The sequence below is a fragment of the Schistocerca piceifrons genome, chromosome 2, assembly GCF_021461385.2.
Source record: "Schistocerca piceifrons isolate TAMUIC-IGC-003096 chromosome 2, iqSchPice1.1, whole genome shotgun sequence".
In the NCBI taxonomy this organism is placed as follows: domain Eukaryota; kingdom Metazoa; phylum Arthropoda; class Insecta; order Orthoptera; family Acrididae; genus Schistocerca; species Schistocerca piceifrons.
In genome coordinates, this window is record NC_060139.1 from 333,116,990 (window position 1) to 333,138,133 (window position 21,144).

The 21,144-nt window shown below is 42.7% G+C and overlaps 1 protein-coding gene across 2 annotated transcripts in view; it reads right to left on the reverse strand.

Annotated features, from left to right (window-relative positions):
- Positions 1 to 21,144, reverse strand: part of LOC124777295 (WD repeat and HMG-box DNA-binding protein 1) — a 209,301-nt gene that overhangs the window by 130,205 nt on the left and 57,952 nt on the right. The window contains exons 6-9 of one of the 2 annotated variants that reach the window (XM_047252646.1): positions 10,758 to 10,997; positions 3,875 to 4,040; positions 2,584 to 2,711; positions 2,324 to 2,508 (exon numbers count right to left, since the gene is read on the reverse strand). In XM_047252646.1, the coding sequence (XP_047108602.1) occupies positions 2,324 to 2,508; positions 2,584 to 2,711; positions 3,875 to 4,040; positions 10,758 to 10,997 (719 nt within the window). Of the gene's footprint in view, positions 1 to 2,323; positions 2,509 to 2,583; positions 2,715 to 3,874; positions 4,041 to 10,757; positions 10,998 to 21,144 lie in introns of both variants that reach the window. The other variant, XM_047252645.1, reaches the window with a different exon arrangement.

The window sequence follows — 21,144 nt, forward strand, 5'->3', positions numbered from 1 at the left end:
AGGGAGACCGAGAGATGAATACACTAAACAGATTCAGAAGGATGTAGGTTGCAGTAGGTACTGGGAGATGAAGAAGCTTGCACAGGATAGAGTAACATGGAGAGCTGCATCAAACCAGTCTCAGGACTGAAGATTATATTGAAAGTGCTGGCAGGTCGACAGACACACAAACAAACACAAACATACACACAAAATTCAAGCTTTCGCAACAGACTGTTGCCTCATCAGGAAAGAGGGGAGGAGAGGGAAAGACAAAAGGATGTGGGTTTTAAGGGAGAGGGTAAGGAGTCATTCCAATCCCGGGAGCGGAAAGACTTACCTTAGGGGGAAAAAAGGACGGGTATACACTCGCACGCACACACACACATATCCATCCACACATATACAGACACAAGCAGACATATTTAAAGACCACTGGTCTTTAAATATGTCTGCTTGTGACTGTATATGTGTGAATAGATATAAGATCACTGGTCTTTAAATATGTCTGCTTGTGTCTGTATATGTGTGGATGGATATGTGTGTGTGTGCGAGTGTATACCCGTCCTTTTTTCCCCCTAAGGTAAGTCTTTCCGCTCCCAGGATTGGAATGACTCCTTACCCTCTCCCTTAAAACCCACATCCTTTCGTCTTTCCCTCTCCTTCCCTCTTTCCTGATGAGGCAACAGTCTGTTGCGAAAGCTTGAATTTTGTGTGTATGTTTGTGTGTCTGTCGACCTGCCAGCACTTTCATTTGGTAAGTCACTACATCTTTGTTTTTTTTTTATATATATATATATATATATATATATATATATATATATATATATATATATATATGAAAGCTTTCGGAGCCAGTGGTTCCTTCTTCTGGCAGAAGGATTGAATGGGGAAGGAAGAGGGGTGAAGGAAAAGGACTAGAGGGGTTTAGGAAAAGGGGTACAGTTTGGAAGTCACACAGAACCCCTGGTCAGGAGAGACTTACCAGACGGGATGAGAAGTCTATCCTGACTTGGGGTTCTAGATGAGTTTTATGAACTCTACCCCTTCTCCTAAACCTCTCCAGCCCTTTTCCTTCACCCCTCTTCCTTCCCCTTCAATCCTTCTGCCAGAAGGAGGAGCCACTGGCTCTGAAAGCTTGCGTACGTACAAAACCTTTTCTTTTATATGTGTGTTCTCCTGCCACCACTTGGAGAGTAGATTTTTTATCTATTGAATTACATGATATAACATTGTGCTGGTTATGTGGTATATACATCAGAAGCTAATGATTTAAAAAAGTGTGTCTCCAACAGGACTATGCACAGTGTTCAAACTATCCTTCTGGTCAATGACAACTTAGCTTTATGGCAATAGTAGCTGTAATATTATTAGAGATACACTGTATTATAGATTTAAGTGAAGAAGAAAATGGACTTACAAATGTGAATATACATAAAAAATGCGATGAATATGTAGAGACAACTGAAACTGTGCCCCAGACAGTAACTCAAACCCAATGCATGAAGTCATTTCATCTATACCAATACAAAAAAGCTTAACCGTTGTGTCTGGCTGTTGGAACATGCTAATCTCCAAAATTACTACACGAATTTTTTTGGGGTTTCCACAGATAACTTGAACATCGCTTGGGGCAACGTGTAAGCTTTATTTCATCAAAATCAGATCACAGAAAAGAAAGACATTGTAATTTAAAGTCTTCCTGTTTTAACACACTAAAATTTGCATAGTGTTTTCAGAGGTAACATGAGAGTAGCTTGGCCAATGTATAGGCTTTATTTAATCAAAATCAGATCATGGAAAGAAAATACCATAATTTAAAGTTTTATGAGTCTGCACAGCTCAATAGTTTGGATGTTTACCTTAACTGTACCATACTAGTGGTTTCATATTAGACTAAAGAACTAATAATGGTGCTGTTAGCTTTTTTTTACCTCAGTTTTCAAAAGTTTACCTCAGTGACATAATTAAGCACCACAATCTATCTTTAAGAATACAAACACTGAATTTACTTGGCTGGGATATCCATATTTACTGATTTCACTTCATGTATTAAAAACTTAATGATATTGCTTTGCTTCTTTTAATATGTTTTATTCATATTTGACTTCGTGGCTAGCAAAAATGAATTTACTGACAAAGTAATCCTACTGACTGAGGTACAGAATGCTAAGAAGTGATAGTATGCAAAGACCCTTCTTTAACTTCCGTTGTGAAGCACGGGCATACAACTAGTACACACATATAAAGAAACATAAAAATGCGAGAAGTGATTACTAAACTTACATTTACTAACTCCCATATCAAACTCCTCTTGCCTACTCTAATTGATCTTCAATCTTACCTGCTGGATTCTTCCTGAGCTTCACAAGCTAGTACAAGTATTTCTTCAGTCAAGGCTGCAAGTGTGTGCTTCAGGAAGTTGGGCATGTGTATTGAATGGTGAACTGATGTATCATGGAACTCCACATCAATTGAATTTTCTTCTTCTGTGTCGTGGCAACGAACAATACCAACAGAGTTCCATACCTGAAAGTTGAACATATTATACATACACTGCTTCCACAAAATATGCGATTATAAAGGAAGATATAAAAATTTTACCATATATCTATGCTGAAGATGGACTGGGGATGATGACGGTTGGAAAGGTGCTTGAACTTCACAAACAACATCTAGCAGATCAGCCTTCGCAAGAGTACTTTTCTTGCTCTCGATATCATCTTCATCATCTACTGTTGTGAGAAGAAACACAATAAGAACAATACACAAACACATAGAACTATTTACATCAAATAATACGAAGATTGAAAAGAAAGAAGGGGCAACACTGTCAGGTGATGACACAAAGACGTATGTGGAGAAAGGGAAAGTCAGTGTAGATGTGTGGAGAACTAAGGGCATATGCTAAGACGAATTATGAAGAGTGTAAAATCTCAAACAGCTGTTACTTTCCCTACGTACCTGGATTTTTTGGGTACTCACACTTGTCATTGAAAGAAGCATAAGCAGTTACTTTTTCCTACACATCACTACTTTCATTTCTGATTACCTATACCTATTTCATTTTTTCATCTAAATGCACCAAATAAAGAGGCATTTCCTTCACATCACTACTTTCATTTCTGATTATCTATACCTGTTTCATTTTTTCATCTAAATGCACCAAATAAAGAGGCATGTACACAACTTATGAGTTATACATTTAGAGTATGGAAGGATACAGATATTGACACTTCATAAAGTACTGAATCTTATCCTTACCCACCACTGGTGGACCCAAGATTACAGGTGGGGCAGGGAGGCACCCACAGCTAGGGAGTGCGGTGAGCTTGTCACCCTGCAGAAAAGGTGGGTAGACAGTTTGAGGGGTTAGTTCACAAAGTGAACAAGTATGAGTTGGGGTGTGGAAACAATGGCATGAAGTATTTATTGTGTGATTAGTATTGTGTAATATTCAAAGATTATTTTTCTTCATGGTGACCGGACAGAATCCTAAAGGGCAATGGCTAACTCAAGAGAAAATGTAAATAGCGTGTGTGTTCACATACTCTTGAGTGGATTTTAGGTCAACACAGGGATCTTTTCATGAACTCCTGTCATAATAAACCCAGTGTTAATCATAAACTGTTTAATTTCCAGATCCTGTTTCATTGTTGTAAGTTCGCTGTGATAGTAGCAGTACCAGATTGAGAGTACGTACATGTGTCTCAAAGGCACACAGTTATGGAAGTTATTACAGTGATAAGTATATATTAGGAGAAAGTTGTTGGGAAATGCTGTCTACAAATAGTCTGATGTCAAATCAAGACAAAAGCAAACAGAAATAGCAAGTCAAAGGTCGCACTGAGCCAACAAACAGTTTATAAAATTGTTGAACGACTGGGAAACTTACAAGCATCAGGTATATCTAACTCATCTCCTAGGGTACTGCCTTCTTGTGTTGGTACAGCAACAGATGCTTTTATCTTCTCAAGAGAGAATACGTTCTCTGCATCATCTTCTTCTTCATTTTCAAATACCCTGTCAATAGCAGGTATACCATTAACGATTTCTGTAACCTGAAATAATTAAGACACACATTACACACAACTGGCTTAATAGTTAAAAATGAAGTGGTTGGTTGGTTTGTGTAAAAGATGGGGATGGGGAGGGGGGACAAAACTGCTAGGTCATTGGTCCCTCGTTCCGATTAAAATAATTTCACAAGGGTTGGAGTAAAATAATCGACACATACAAAACACAACTGGAATAAAGGAGAAACCACTAGACTAACAGAAGGGCATCAAATACTAAAATGGACAAAATTGGACAAGAAAACCAGAGAGAGGCATAAGAAACATGTAGAAGAGATCAAAACAAGAGAGCAGATTACCATGGCTGGCTGACCATGAGAAGAAATAAGAGAAGCCAGCCACTCTGCAACACATTAAAACCTCCACCCTAAAAGCACTATGGTGGAGGACACAGAGGGACAGAGGACATGCCCTAAAACTTAGATCAAATGATAAAACCCACCCTCACGAATAAAACATTAAACTAAAGTTGCTGTTGAGGCACTGTCACCCAACACCAACGGTAGGGTGCTGGGAAAGTTAAAAGTCTGCCGCACAGCAGCTAAAAGTGGGTAGTCCAGCAAGAGGTGGACGACTGTCATTTGGTAGCCACAGTGACACTGAGCTGGGTCTTCGTGACGGAGAAGGTAACCATACGTTAGCCATGTATGGCCAATGCAGAGCCAGCAGAGGACACCTGATTCCCTGCAAGAGGACCTCATGGAAGACTTCCACAGATTCGTTGTGCGTACTGTTAAGCCATTCCGTCTCCAAAAGCCAAAGAACCTTGCGGTGTAAGACAGAAAGCAGGTCAGTTATGGAGATGCCCATCTCCAGAAGAGGTTTTGGCATAGCCTGTTTGGCCAGCCTGTCAGCAAGTTCGTTGCCTCGGATTCCGATGTGGCCTGGGATTCACACAAACACCACTGAACGACGGGACAGTTCCACGGCATAGATGGACTCCTGAATGGACGCTACCAAAGGGTGGCGAGGGTAGCACTGGTCGATAGCTTGTAGGCTTCTCAATGAGTCAGTACACGGGAGAAATGACTCACCATGGCATGAACAGGCGTGCTCAAGAGCATGAGAGATGGCAGCCAGCTCTGCAGTGAAAACACTGCAGCCATCTGGCAAGGAGTGCTGTTCAGTATGTCCTCCATGAACATATGCAAAGCCTATGTGACCATCACCCATTGAGCCATCGGTGTAAACCACTTCATGGCCTCGGTACATGTCAAGAATCGAGACGAAGTGATAGTGGAGAGCTGCAGGGTTAACAGAGTCCTTAGGGCCATGCGAAAGGTCCAGAAGAATCTGCGGCCTAGGTGTGCACCATGGAGATGTACAGGAATGGACCTCAAGGAGAGTTGGTAACAGGAAGGACTCCAGTTCAGACGAAGGGACCGGACACGAACTGCAATCGTAAGGCCTGACATGGGTCGCCAATGCAGGAAATCAACCGCCGTGGTTGGGAAAAGGAGACGGTAATTTGGATGCGCAGGAGAACTACGAAAGTGTGCAACATAACTGGCAAGCAGTTGTGCACACCTAACCTTCAATGGAGGGACTCTGGCCTCCACCACGACACTGGTCACTGGACTCGTTCTAAAAGCTCCCATCACTAGGCGGCCACAACAGTGGTGTACTGGGTTGAGCAATTGTAACGCTGAGGGCACCAATGAACCGTAAACCAGACTCCCATCGTCAAGGCGGGATTGAACAAGGGCTCTGTAAGGCTGCAGCAGCGTAGAGCAATCTGCACCCTAGTTGGTGTTGCTCAGGCAGCGGAGGGCATTGAGATGCTGGCAGCACTTCTGCTTAAGCTGATGAAGGTGAGGTAGCTAAGTCAATCAGGCATCGAAAACCAGTCCTAATAATCGATATGTCTTGAGTGGATCGTCATCGAGGTAAAGTCTGGCTCTGGATGAATGGTGTGATGCCGACAGAAATGCATGACACACAACCTCGTGGCTGAAAACTGGAAGCTGCAGGCTAGAGCCAATGACTGCACCTTGTGAATGGCTCCCAGTAGGTGCTGCTCAGCAACACCAGTATTGGAGGAGCAGTACGAAATGCAGGTCACCCGCATACAGAGGAGGTGAGACCGATGGCCTTACAGCTGCCGCTAAACTGTTAATAGCCTCTAAAAATAGAGACACACTCAATACGGAGCCCTGCGGAATGTCGTATGCTTTACATAAGTCAAAAAAAATGACAACCAGATGTTGGTGTCTCGAAAAATCTGTTCGGATGGCAGACTCGAGGGACACAAGATTATCAAGATTATCAGTGGTAGAGTGACCCTGGTGGAAAGCACCCGAACATGGAGCCAGTAAGCCACGTGATTCCAGGACTCGACCCAACCCAACTGCTGACACACCATATGTTAAAGTAGCTTACAAAGAACGTTGGTGAGGCTGATAGCCATCCACATCAAGCAGGGTTTTACCGGGGTTGAGCACCAGAATGATGGTGCTCTCCCACCACTGTGATGGAAAGGCGCCATTGCACCCAATCCGGTTGAAGATGATGAGGAGATGTTGTTTGTAGTCAGACGAGAGATGTTTCATTATCTGAAAGCAGATCTGATCTGGCCAAGGAGCTGTGTCGGGGCAATGAGCAAGGGCGCTGAGGAGTTCCCACTCTGTAAATGGGGCGTTATAGGGTTCACTGTGGCGTGAAGTGAACGAGAGGATGTTCCTTCCCATCCACCGTTTGAGGGTACGAAAGGCTGAGGGGTAGTTCTCTGGCGCAGAGGCTCGAGCACAGTGCTCAGCAAATCGTGTTTGCATCGGTAGATAACACGCCATTGAAGTTAATGGCAGGGACACCTGTTGGGGTACGGTATCCAAAAAGACGTCTGATCTTTGTCCAGACTTGGGAAGGTGACATATGGCACCCAAGGGTCGGCAGATACCTCTCCCAACACTCCCGTTTCCATCGTTTTATAAGCTGGCGAACGTGGGCATGGAGCCACTTAAAGGCTATTAGGTGCTCTAGGGAAGGGTGTCACTTATTTTGCTGGAGAGCTTGCCAATGCTCTTTAATTGCCTCAGCGACATCCAGCTACCACCAAGGGATTGTCTTTCGCTGGGGGCACCCTAAAGAACGAGAGATTGCATTTTCCACCACAGAAACGATCGCGACCTGATCAACGACAACATCAATGGCACCAAGTGGGGGAGATTCAACGGTGACAGCAGATGTGAAGGCTTCCCAGTCTGCCTTGTTTAAAGCCCATCTGGGTAGGCGTCCGGGGGCATGACGCTGGGGGAGTGGCAGGGAGATGAGGAAGTGGTCACTACCACACAGGTCATCATGTGCTCTCCAGTGAATAGATGGGAGAAGGCCAGGACTGCAAACCGAGAGTTCAATGGCTGAATATGTGTCATGCGCCAAACTGAAATGTGTAGAGGTCGAGTTGTGACAGTAAATTTTCAACCTCCTTACCTCGGCCAGTAAGCACGGCGCCACCCCACATGTGGTTAAGTGCGTTAAAATCTCCCAAAAATGGGAGAGTTTTAGGGAGTTGATCAATCAGTGCAGACAATACTTTCAGGGGTACTGCACCATCTGGAGGAAGATATACATTGCAGACAATTACTTCCTGCATCGTCCTTATCCTGACAGCCACAGCTCCAAGAGGGGTTTGAATGGGCCCAAGTTCATTGGATACTAAGTTTAGGACATACATGCAAACTCCACCTGACACTCTATAACAGTCATACTGTTCCTGTAATATCCCTTATAGCCGTGGAGGGCAGGGGTCCGCATTGCCGGGAACCAGGTTTCCTGGAGGGCAATGCAGAAAGCAGGTGTAAAGCTTAACAGTTGGCATTGGCATAGCTCAGTCAGGTGGTGGAAAAAACCGCCACAATTCTACTGGAGGATTACTTGATCACTGGGAAGGCATGAAACATGCAATGAGGCAGTCTACACCTCAGGGTCACCTGCTGCCACCAGATGAGTACCTTTGCGATCGACATCCATTGTGTCTGAGTGACCAGCAAGATATAGGTCCTCAGCCGACACCAGAATCTCCACCTCATCCTCTGACACAGAACTTGTAGGTAGTGGTGGTGAGGGTGCCACCGCAGTGCCTTGGTTCTTGGGGGTCTTTTTCTTTTTAGGTTTCTCTCACTGCTCCTTAGGTTTGTCCAGCTGGGAGGGCTTCACTGATTCAGTCTCAAGGACTGAGGAGGACCATGAAGCCTTTCGACCAGCTAACTGTGGTTGCTTCAGCCACTGGCATGTGTCATCTTTGCCACTGGTGGGAACCTGGAAAGGGAGTAACCCAAGGGATCCCTTCCAGGCGAGAGGAGCCGAAGAGGGCTGGGAGGGCTTCACTGATTCAGTCTCAAGGACTGAGGAGGACCTTGAAGCCTTACGACAAGCTAACTGTGGTTGCTTCAGTCACTGGTGTGTGTCATCTTTGCCACTGGTGGGAACCTGGAAAGGGAGTAACCCAAGGGATCTCTTCCAGGCGAGAGGAGCCGAAGAGGACTTACGCTTCTCTGGCTGAGAAGTGGGAGCTGACGTCCCCGATAGTTGGGGGGCTTGCTCCTGAAGTAATTTGTGCAGGAGCAACAGGGAAGGAAGTGGCCCCCACCATCAAGGGAGCAGATGGAGTCTGACAGCTCTGATAACCAACTGTACATGGCGGAACGGAAGACGGTAGAACCGTTGTCGTAGAGGCGGCGTAGGTTGACATCATATGCATAGGATGTAGCCTCTCATATTTGCTCTTAGCCTCAGTGTAGGTCAGCCGCCCCAGGGTCTTGTATTCCATTATTTTTCTTTCTTTCTGGAGAATCCCGCAGTCAGGTGAGCAAGGTGAGTGGTGCTCTCTGCAGTTGACACACAAGGGAGGCGGGGCACAGGGAGTATTGGCATGTGAAGGACATCCACAATCTCGACAGGTGACACTGGAGCAGGAAGACATATGGCCGAACTTCCAGCACTTAAAGCATCGCATCAGGGGAGAGATATATGTCTTCACATCACAGTGGTAGACCATCACCTTGACCTTCTCAGATAATGTGTAGCCCTCGAAGGCCAAGATGAAGGCACTGGTGGCAACCTGATTATCCCTTGGACCCCGGTGGATGCGCCGGATGAAATGGACACCTCGCCACTCTAAATTGGCGGATATATCATCTTCAGACTGCAGAAGAAGGTCCCTGTGAAATATGATACCCTGGACCATATTTAAGCTCTTATTGGGTGCGATGGAAACAGAAACATCCTACAGTTTGTTACATGTGAGTAGCACCTGTGATTGGGCAGAAGATGCTGTTTTGATCAAGACTGACCCTGAACGCATTATGGACAAGCCCTCCACCTCCCAACTTGTCCTCTAAATGCTCCACCAAAAACTGAGGTTTCATTGGCAAGAAAGATTCCCCATCAACTCTTGTACATATGAGGTACAGGGGCGAATAAGCTTCGCTGCCATCCTTAACTTGGCGTTCATCCTATGGTGTGGCCAGGAGGGGGGGGGGGGGGGAGATTTTGGGCCGTATTCCTTAGCACTGAAGTTAGACCTTGACCGCTTAGAGACTGCTGGTGTTTGACCACCAGCAAGAGATGATGTACTATGTTTCATGGCATGTCCTTCACCCACTCCAACCAGAGGCCCTCCCCATGCGTGCCACCCAGCCACAGCAAAGGCCACCTGACAGGATGGCCATTGCCGGGAGTCCCGATGCCCCAGGGTGACGGGCATCTACTCATTGGCATACATGGGGAGTTAAAAGTGCAGGCATCAGTAGAGTGATCACTGTGTGGTCAGGGGGCTACAACCAACAGGGTGCAAGGCGGCCCCAGCACAACGGACTGGCTACCGTGCTGGATATCAGGCGCAAAAGGGCTAAGAAGTCCATCATCGTCGACAGTGCAGAAAGCAATACTGCACAGTAGATGCAGGAAAACGCACCCAGGAGGGTGACCTCACCCACGAGCTGGAGAATGAGCGGAAGTGTAGATCCATGTCGCCAAAGGATGCGAGACGTCTCAGCGCACAATGGACACTATGCACCATGTAAGGCGTCCTTTCCCAATTGGCTCGTCGTTCGGGAAAATTTTGAAAAATGGAAGTCAAACCCTACAGGAGACCATCACATAAAGGCCGAAACATGTGAGACTCCTTTTAGTCACCTCTTACGACTGGCAGTAATACCTTGGGCCTATTCTAACCCCCGGACCCACAGGGTGTGAATGAAGTGGCCATAGCCCTTTACAAGAAAAACAATTAAATCAATATCGCAAGTGTACCATCATCATAAAATAGTATTTATTAACTTTATTTATATTAAAATTAGATCAGAATTAATTATCTTACATAATAAAATGTCCTATATAAAAGTTTTGTAGGGCAGTCTGGTATGAAACAACTGGTCAACGAATAGATTAATTCAAGAATGCCCTGCTGACTAAAATCACTTATGTGCACAATCTGACAAAACGCTTAACTAAATGATGAATTCAAGTTCCTATGGACAGAAGGAACAAAGCATAAGTTGTAGAATGATTCAAATGGAAGTAAGAAATACTGACAATCCACAGGTAAAAGGACTAATAATACCTCTATAAGAAAAAATATATATATAACCCAAAGCGAGGCCTATTGATGTGCCATTCCTGACAACTTTCTTTCTTTCATCTCTTTACTACTAATCATATTCTCTCCAATTTCCATCGGAGTCCCCTACTTTCTGCACTCACCTTGGCTTCCTCCACTGGTAGGCAGTCCTCCACTGTGCCCAGCTGACCAGTGAAATCACAGTAGGCTATTTCTCCATTGCCCAAAGGGTTCCACACCAGCCCACATATGCACACAGTCTGATCATGCTGCACTATTACAACTTTGGACTGACTATTGACATTCCAGATACATATGTCACCACCTGTTGTAGCTCCTGCGATATACTGGCCGCAAGGTGAGAAAGCGCAGATTGAAAAAGCCTGCAATTTGTATGTGGTGATAGATTACTCATCAAACAGAAGAAATGATCTTCAGTAAACAGACATGTACAAGGAATAATATATCATTTAACTTTAATATAAAATGATTGTTTGTGTGAAGGCTGTTAATAACAAACTGCAAGTTTTTAAATCAAAGTTGAAGACTCCCCTCCTACAAACTCTTATTCCCAACATCAATACTTTATGTCTATTCAGTCACATTATGGGATAAATTCATTAAAATAAATAACTAGCAGACAATTCTGTTTATTTATGAATAACTGTTTTTCTTTATTCTAGCCAGATTAGGACAATTATGCCATCTCTTACAACTAACCAGACATTCCACAGATTGTACACAATTTTCATAATGACACAGAGAAGAGGATTGTAAAAATACTTACATTTAATATAGAATACAACACCAGAAGTAACAACAACATAATTTGTGGAACACACCAGTAGCAACAGTAGGAAAAAAAACAAAGCTTATTTTAGTTCATGAAAAACTTAACAATGAAGAGAGATTAGAGTCAAGCACATTTAAACTGAGGATAGTGGCAGCTATGGGCATGAGAGGAAGTAATGCGAGAGGCAGAGAAAGAGGAACATAACAGAACTCAAGTAGTGAAAAGAGGGGTAACGAAGTAGAAGTACTGATTCAGAAACGAAATGAGAATAAAGTATAACTGAGAGAAGATGGAAGAATTTACTTTACTGTTTCGCACAGGGTAACTAGCCACATTGTATTAATGTCTTGGGCAAAGTTATGACATTCACAAAAATAAGGGTTTCTGCTTTTTCTTAAATGCAACAGAGCATTGAACTGAGTGCAAAATGCAAGTTAGACTGATAGTGTTATTACAATTGTAAATCTTTAAAACAGAATGGGAAGTGCAAAAGCTGTTCAGGCAAAGAGAATCCAGACTCAACATCGAAGACTTTCACATTGCATTCTCGTATAAAATCTTCTCGGTGTTTAGAGTGCATCAAATTGGAGTTAAAATTTGAGCTTTTGAAGATTATCACCAACTTCTTCGTAAGAAGAAGATTATTTGCTTCCTTTTGTAGTGGCATTCAAGCTTGTCAAGCTTTAAATGAAGCGGACTTTGTTTCCAGCAAGCAGTCATCTCCTGAAGAACGAGGTAATAATCTTGAAAAGCTTGACTTTTAACTCCGATGTGACGAGGTCCGAACAACCAAAAAATTTTATACAAGAATATAGACTTTGTTACTGGATTCAGCCATCCTGATATTGGTTTTCCTCAATGACTCAGGACAAATTTCAGGATGGTTTTTAACAATTGGTCATGGCTGAGACCTTCCCTTTCCTGATCCCTTATTGAAACTTGAATGAAATATAGAGTAAATTGTGAGTGTTTGCAATTATTACCACTGTGATTAGTTATTTTCACTCCGGAATTTAGCAGTTCCCTTTTCGAAAGAATCATCGTTCTAATTCCCCCATTGAACATAACTTTCTTGCTTTTCTTTACTAACTGCTACTTACTTTCCATTAATAAACAGCAATATAAATTTCTTTGTGTCACAAGGTTTTCTGAATTTATATTTAACATGAGCAGCATGATTTATTCCTTAAATATCTATTTTTTTCCTACAGAGTACAGAATAGACCAAAATGTTAAACAGCTGACACTGGCACTCTAAAACATTTGGTACAGCTATAATCTATAAGCAATCTACGGAAATAAATATTCATTTGTTCGAAATCTTAAATCTCTGAAATTTCCCCACTAATTGCTTTGAAATTTTGACACAACGTTGAATTTCAATACGCATATTTTTACATATCTACTGCAGTGCCACTTTTTAAAAGTATATGTAATATATAAATATACAGTTTTTCTCTCCTGTGAGTCATCACATGCATTTTCCCTGATGTTTTGACAGATATTTTAAATTTTGTTTTTGCAATGTGTAGCTGGAGTCAGCCCAAACACATATGCCTCATCACGTCTCTCATGCTATGCCCAGAGCGAATGGAAAGTGTCTTCTCACGTCCCATTACAAACAAAAATATTTTTAAAGCTGAACCTTACGTGCAGCTCCAAATTAGTCTCATGTGGTATTTGTTTTATTGTTATGTATTAGTAGGGACCATAATACACAAAGAATAGCCAGCACTCCAGCAGCAAATGAGCAAAGCTCCTGCACGGCGGTAGCAGTCAGCACATTCCAGGGCAATACTGTCACTGCTGGAGCACTAATTATTCCTCATGTTTCACTGTTCCTGTCAATAACATCATTAAAACGAATATCACACTAGACTAACTTTGGGTACCACTCTACCAATTGGGCACATAATATCCCACTTAAAAAACAATTTTTTCTATAACAGGAAGCAAACCAATGCTTTATGTCAATGCTGGGCATCACATGCAAGACAAGAAGAGCAGTATTTTGTTTGGGCTGACTCCAGCCACACTCTGCAAAACCAAAATTGCAAATATCTGCTGACACATCAGAAAAATTTCGCCTGATGGGTCTTATGAGAGAGAGAGAGAGAGAGAGAGAGAGAGAGAGAGAGAGACAGAGAGAGATATATCAGTTTATTGTTGTTACCAAAAATCACGAGAAGTACTTGAATAATTTACTTCAAATTTTTGAATGGTACTCTAATGAACATTTGGATGGACTGAAGCTATATATTTTTAAATATATCATATGTCTGCTTGTGTCTGTATATGTGCGGATGGATGTGTGTGTGTGTGTGTGTGTGTGTGTGGTGTGTGTGTGTGTGTGTGTGTGTGTGCACGCGCGCGAATGTATACCTGTCCTTTTTACCCCCTAAGGTAAGTCTTTCCGCTCCCGGGATTGGAATGACTCCTTACCCTCTCCCTTAAAACCCACATCCTTTTGTCTTTCCCTCTCCTTCCCTCTTTCCTGATGAAGCAACCGTGGGTTGCGAAAGCTTGAATTTTGTGTGTGTGTTTGTATGTCTATCAACATATCAACGCTTTCGTTTGGTCAGTACATCATCTTTATTTTTAGATATAACTTTCGCTTTTCCCACATAGATTTTTCCCCCGTGGGAAAAATCTATGTATATATATCACACACACACACAAAGATTCTGTAACTTACCAAACGAAAGCATTGGTACGTTGATAGAAACAATAACAAACACAAACACACACACAAATTTCAAGCTTCCGCAACCAACGGTTGCTTCATCAGGAAAGAGGGAAGGAGAGGGAAAGACGAAAGGATGTGGGTTTTAAGGGAGAGGGTAAGGAGTCATTCCAATCTCGGGAGCGGAAAGACTTCCCTTAGGGGGAAAAAAGGACAGGTATACACTCGCATACACACACATATCCATCCGCACATAACAGACACAAGCAGACATATGTAAAGGCAAAGAGTTTGGGTAGAGATGTCAGTCGAGACAGAAGTACAGAGGCAAAGATGTTATTGAATGACAGGTGAGGTATGAGCGGCGGCAACTTGAAATTAGCAGAGGTTGAGGCCTGGTGGGTAATGGGAAGAGAGGATATATTGAAGGGCAAGTTCCCATCTCCAGAGTTCTGATAGGTTGGTGTCAGTGAGAAGTATCCAGATAACCCGGATGGTGTAACACTGTGCCAAGATGTGCTGGCCGTGCACCAAGACATGTTTAGCCACAGGGTGATCCTCATTACCAACAAACACTGTCTACCAGTGTCCATTCAGAACTCCAGAGATGGGAACTTGCCCTTCAATATATCCTCTCGTACCAACGCTTTTGTTTGGTAAGTTACAGAATTTTTGTTTTTAATATATTTTTCCCAAGTGGAATGTTTCATAGGGTGTTACAAAAAGGTACGGCCAAACTTTCAGGAAACATTCCTCACACACAAAGAAAGAAAATACGTTATGTGGACATGTGTCCGGAAACGCTTACTTTCCATGTTGGAGCTCATTTTATTACTTCTCTTCAAATCACATTAATCATGGGATGGAAACACAGCAACAGAACGTACCAGCGTGACTTCAAACACTTTGTTACAGGAAAAATGTCCTCCGTTACTGAGGATACATGCATCCACCCTCCGTCGCATGGAATCCCTGATGCGCTGATGCAGCCCTGGAGAATGGCATATTGTATCACAGCCGTCCACAATACGAGCACGAAGAGTCTCTACATTTGGTAATTTGGTACCGGGGTTGCATAGACAAGAGCTTTCAAATGCCCCCATAAATGAAAGTCAAGAGGGTTGAGGTCAGCAGAGCGTGGAGGCCATGGAATTGGTCCGCCTCTACCAATCCATCGGTCACCGAATCTGTTGTTGAGAAGCATACGAACACTTCGACTGAAATGTGCAGGAGCTCCATCGTGCATGACCCACATGTGTGTCGTACTTGTAAAGGCAAATGTTCTAGCAGCACAGGTAGAGTATCCCGTATGAAATCATGATAACGTGCTCCATTGAGCTTAGGTGGAAGAACATGGGGCCCAATCAAGACATCACCAACAATCCCTGCCCAAACGTTCACAGAAAATCTGTGTTGATGACGTGATTGCACAATTGCGTGCGGATTCTCGTCAGCCCACACATGTTGATTGTGAAAATTTACAATTTGATCACGTTGGAATGAAGCCTCATCCGTAAAGAGAAGATTTGCACTGAAATGAGGATTGACACATTGTTCGATGAACCATTCGCAGAAGTGTACCCGTGGAGGCCAATCAGCTGCTGATAGTGCCTGCGCACGCTGTACATGGTACGGAGACGACTGATTCTCCCGTAGCACTCTCCATACAGTGACGTGGTCAATGTTACCTTGTACAGCAGCAACTTCTCTGACGCTGACATTAGGGTTATCGTCAACTGCACGAAGAATTGCCTCGTCCATTGCAGGTGTCCTCGTCGTTCTAGGTCTTCCCCAGTCGCGAGTCATAGGCTGGAATGTTCCGTGCTCCCTAAGACGCCGATCAATTGCTTCGAACGTCTTCCTGTCTGGAAATCTGTCTCGATACAAACGTACCGCGCGACGGTTATTGACCCGTGCTAATCCACACATCAAATGGGCATCTGCCAACTCTGGATTTGTAAACATTGCACGGACTGCAAAACCACGTTCGTGATGAACACTAACCTGTTGATGCTACGTACTGATGTGCTTGATGCTAGTACTGTAGAGCAATGAGTCGCATGTCAACACAAGCACTTAAGTCAACACTACTTTCCTTCAATTGGGCCAACTGGCAGTGAATCGAGGAAGTACACTACATACTGATGAAACTAAAATGAGCTCTAACATGGAAATTAAGCGTTTCCGGACACATGTCCACATAACATATTTTCTTTATTTGTGTGTGAGGAATGTTTCCTGAAAGTTTGGCCATACCTTATTGTAACACCCTGTATATATAAAGGGGAAACATTCTTACCTAAAATCTTGAAAACTGTTAACCAATTAATTTCAAATTTTTACATGATATTCTTATGGACATTTAGAAGGACATATGCTATATATTTTAATATATATAATATATAAATATACATTGTGGTCAGCAACAATCTTAAAAGCTTGTAAGGACATTGTAGAGCAGGTTGTGCTGAAAAACAATTATTAAAAAAATCAATATACTGTGCCATTTCCGAGTTAATTAGCATTGAAATTAGCCAATCATTCCATTGCGCACAAAAATTCAAGCAGCCCACCGAATACAATTAGTGTCAGTTGTTCTCCTAGTTTAAGTGATAGCGCATGAGACTGTTCGGTCTTCGACTCAGGTTCGATCCTTACTGCCGTCTCATGTCCAGCTTTTGTATTGCCTTCTTGTTCAGTTTTAGGAAACCAAATGAAGGACAAGTTTGGTGGAACCATCTCTGGCGGCCACTTGAATTTGTGTGTGCAATGGCCTGATTGTCTAACTTCAATGCTAATTAACTCGTAAATGGCACAATGTGTCAAATCTTTTTCTTAACAATTATTTATCAACACAATCTACCCTGCAACACCCTTACACACTTTTCAGACTGTTTATTATCACCTTGTATATCTAATATATAAAAGGGGAAACGACACTCTAATGGGCATTCGGACAGACATTGGCCATACACTTTTTATATATATAATACATAAATACTGTACATATCAGAAAGGGTAAACATTATTACCAAAAATCTCAGAAAATACTTGACTGATTTACTTTAGATTTTTACATGATACTATAACAAAGATTTTTACACGCTACTATAACAAACATTCAAATGGACATAGGCTGTATTTTTATAAAACAAGAATCTACAGGTTTTCTATTAAAACCAACCGTGAGAAAGACAGTGTCGTGCTGTGCTCTATTTGAAAATGTGTGTGTGTGTCTTTTCTTTCTCGCAATCAGTTTTAACTATGATAGCAGGGCATTTAAAGCATCAGGAAAACTATTCCTCCCATGTATATTATCTCTTATTAGATATAACGTCTCCATAATTAAAAACTGTCATGTATATTCTTTCTCATTATAAATAGGATGTCCATAATTAATGTTCCAGTTGCAAAACATAGTAGGAAGAGACCCACTCCTCAGAAACATGTCAAATTTGGGCAGTATATTACTGACACATGGGGAAACATCACGGAAAACAACAACAATAATAATAATAATAATAATCTCATCAATACATTGGGCTCTAAGTGTCAGAATATGCAAACCAACAGACACGCAACACACAGCTGTTCTTCAGTTTGCGTCTGAGACATCCAACATGACTATTTCCATAAAGAATCATGCGCTGAGCTAAATCTCTTTACCAAGAATATGATTGTGTGTCTAGAGCGCTGTAGAAGGGAATGAAAAAAAGGCATTGGTCTGATGTCTGCAAAGAGTCTGGAGATAATGATTACAAAATTCGAAAAGATAGGTTCTTTTGATGTGCAATGTGGCAGAGAGAGGAAAGCAGTTGATCCGACATCTGTTGAAGATGTGGCCAGAGAACTGTGGGAGTGGTCAAGAGGTGTGTACAAATATGCAGTGCATGGGAAATTACCTGAATGCTGGACACACCTGTGAGCATGGTGCATAAGATCCTATGAAACATTCTGCACTGTTAGCCATACAAAATCATCCATGTTCAGAAGTTGCTTCCTTTTGACCTGCCAGTAAGACAAACATTCGCTCTGGAATTCCTTGCTCAAATAGATGTGGACAATGCATGCCCATAGAACATTCTGTGGACAAACGATGCCCATTTCCATCTCCAAGGACATGTCAACAAGCAAAATTGCAGAATATGGGCTGGTACAGGTACAGGTTGACAGTATCGTTTACTGAAGAGATGAAATCTGCAGGTTTGGAATGTTTTGCAGTCTGTTTTACAATGATACCCGTATAACATCCAGATGATTCAGCAACTGAAACCTCATGATCTGCTGCAATGTTCTGAATTCGCTCTTCAGTCTCTGGCACAGATTGAAGTTGATGACATGTGGTCGGGCAATATTCTATGGAGTGATGAGTCACATTTTACACTACAGGGTGTAATGAATACACAGAACTGCCGAGTTTGGGATACTGTTAAACTGTTTGTTGTGTGTGAAGAGCCATTAAACTCGTCAAATTCAAAAGCATCTTCAGTCTCAGTCCACTGTTCTTTCAAGAGAATACACCCAAAGGGCCTCTCAGGTGTACCACGACTTTGCGTGTTATCGAGCCCTACTTTGTATGGCATTTTATTCCTGCTTTCGAAGAGTGCAACTGTGTGGAAACCAGCACTTTCACGCAACATGGGGCAGATCTGAATCTATGTGACATTTAGCTCTGGGGATATCTAAAATAATGTTTTTACCAGGGACCTGATCTAAAGGCCAATATACTGGAACCTGTTGCTCAGATTCCACTGAAACTGCTGTCAGCAACTGTTGACCACGTCATTTTTCGGATGCAGCATCTTGTCAACGTCTCCTGTGCCCATACTGAACAAACTGTGTGAGTGGTGGTTAAAAATAAAAGCAACATTATGCCTTTCTCACTCGTTTGATTTTTTCTGCCCACGTCCCACTTCTAATCCATTACATTGCAAACATTTCTATACGTCTTTCTCGAATTCACAGGGCTAGATTTGCACCTGGTGGCCAAAATTGGAACTACTTTTTTTCCAGAGTAAATTGGTTCCACATTAAGCCATCAACCAAGTTTCACTGCCATACAATAATTACAGCCCACTTTGGACCTCAGTGAGTAGCCGCACTTACAATATAACCACCGGAGTACCTGCCACCCCTCCCTCCCACTTTCATAGCCAGCAAACTGCTAGCTCCCTCCGAGCTGCTATCCACCCACCCCCAGTTCCATTCCCTGCCTCCCTCTCCTCCTACCCATCCCAACACACTATCCCCACCATAACCAGTCCACCTGCTGAAAAATACAAGGGTTGCTCTCATAGTAATGCCTCCATTTTTTTGTGGTGACTTCGGATGTCCGTGCCAGATGTCATTGGTGCAGTGCTAAAGCTTGAACCTTCCTCTTTCATTTTCAGGTGGTTCCTTTGTATGTGGTATTGGCACCAGCAGAGGAGTGTTTCAAAATGGAGTCTGGTATAGACATGCGTATAAATGTGAGATTGAATTCCTCACTGCTGAAGAAATTGCACCAATTGAAATCCATCGTCGCTTGCTAATTGTGTATGGAGACAATATAATAGACGTGAGCAATGTGAGGCAATGGGTATGACATTTTCAAGGTGGTGAAAAGGGTGTGCATGACAAGCCACGGCCGGGTCAACCCTGCACAGTTACCACTTCTCTCAATGAGGAACATCTTGATCAACTCATCTGTTCTGATCGGTGGAAAAAAAACCTGATAACTGTGTGCCGAGCTAAATGTCAGCTGTAATGTCTTGGAAACAATGTTAGAACATCTCAGTTATCGCAAAGTCTGTGCAAGATAGGTATCGCGGATGCTTATAGAAGAGCAAAAAACTCATCAAATGGAAATTTGTCAGGACCAGTTGGATCAATACGAAACTGAATGTGACAATTTTCTGAATAGCATTGTCACCAGGGATGAGACATGGTGTCACCACTACGACCCGGAATCCAAAAGACAGTCCATGGAATGGCGACATTCGAATTCTCTGCCAAAGAAGAAATTCAAAACACAACTGTCTGCAGGCAGAGTGATATGCACAGTTTTCTGGGATAGCCAGGGTGTGGTTCTTTTGGATGTTCTGGAGCCTGGAGGAACTGTCAATTCAGCAAGCTACAAGATGACACTGACTATGTTGAAAGCCGGAATTTCCAGGGTAAGACCAGAGAAGAAGACCAACTTTCACCTGCAACATAACAACACCAGGACCCACACCAGCTTTGCGGCCACACAATTCATTGTAAAATTCGGCTGGACTGTCTTACCTCATCCACTGTACAGTCCCAATTTAACACATTCAGACTTCCATCTCCTAGGGCCTCTGCAAGATGAACTACATGGCAAACATTTTCAAGACTCGGATGCTGTTGTCAAAGCTGTAAGAAAGGGGTTAGCCTCAGCTGGTTCTGATTTTGAAGTGCGGCATGCAGGCCCTGATTCATCGTTGGCAAAAGTGCGTAACGAATGGTGGTGACTGTGTGGAAAACTGGCAATCTGTAAATGAAATATTGCTTTATTAACTGTGTTGTTGTGATTTATGTTATCTCCTGTAGTTTCCCTGAGTAAAAATAGGAGGCATTAAGGTCGGAACGACCCTCATAGCACTGGCACTGTTAGTCAAGCCCGCACCATGTAGGAGCATAGGAGTGTGTGTATGCCTCCCCCCCCCCCCCCCCCCCCCCCCCCCTCTAGGACTTCAAAGGATAACTCCAAAAGCTAGCAAATTTTCTTTCATGTTGGTTCATTGACAACTCAATGTTTCTGCTTTTCGATGAGTGGTCTCCTTTAATCCTAAAATAAACAAATATATATGTAGTATATAAAGGGAACCATCGTTACCAAAAGTCTTGAAAAGTTCTTGACCAATTTACTTCAAATTTTTATGGGACACTAATAAACATTAATGTGAAAAAAGGCTATATATATTTTTTAAACGACGAAGTACATATTTTCTGTTAAAACTGATTGCCAGAAAGAAAATGCTAAGCTTTACTCTGTTGTAAATGTGTGTTGTTTTATTTTTATCTTGCAATCAGTTTTCACTACAATAGCAGA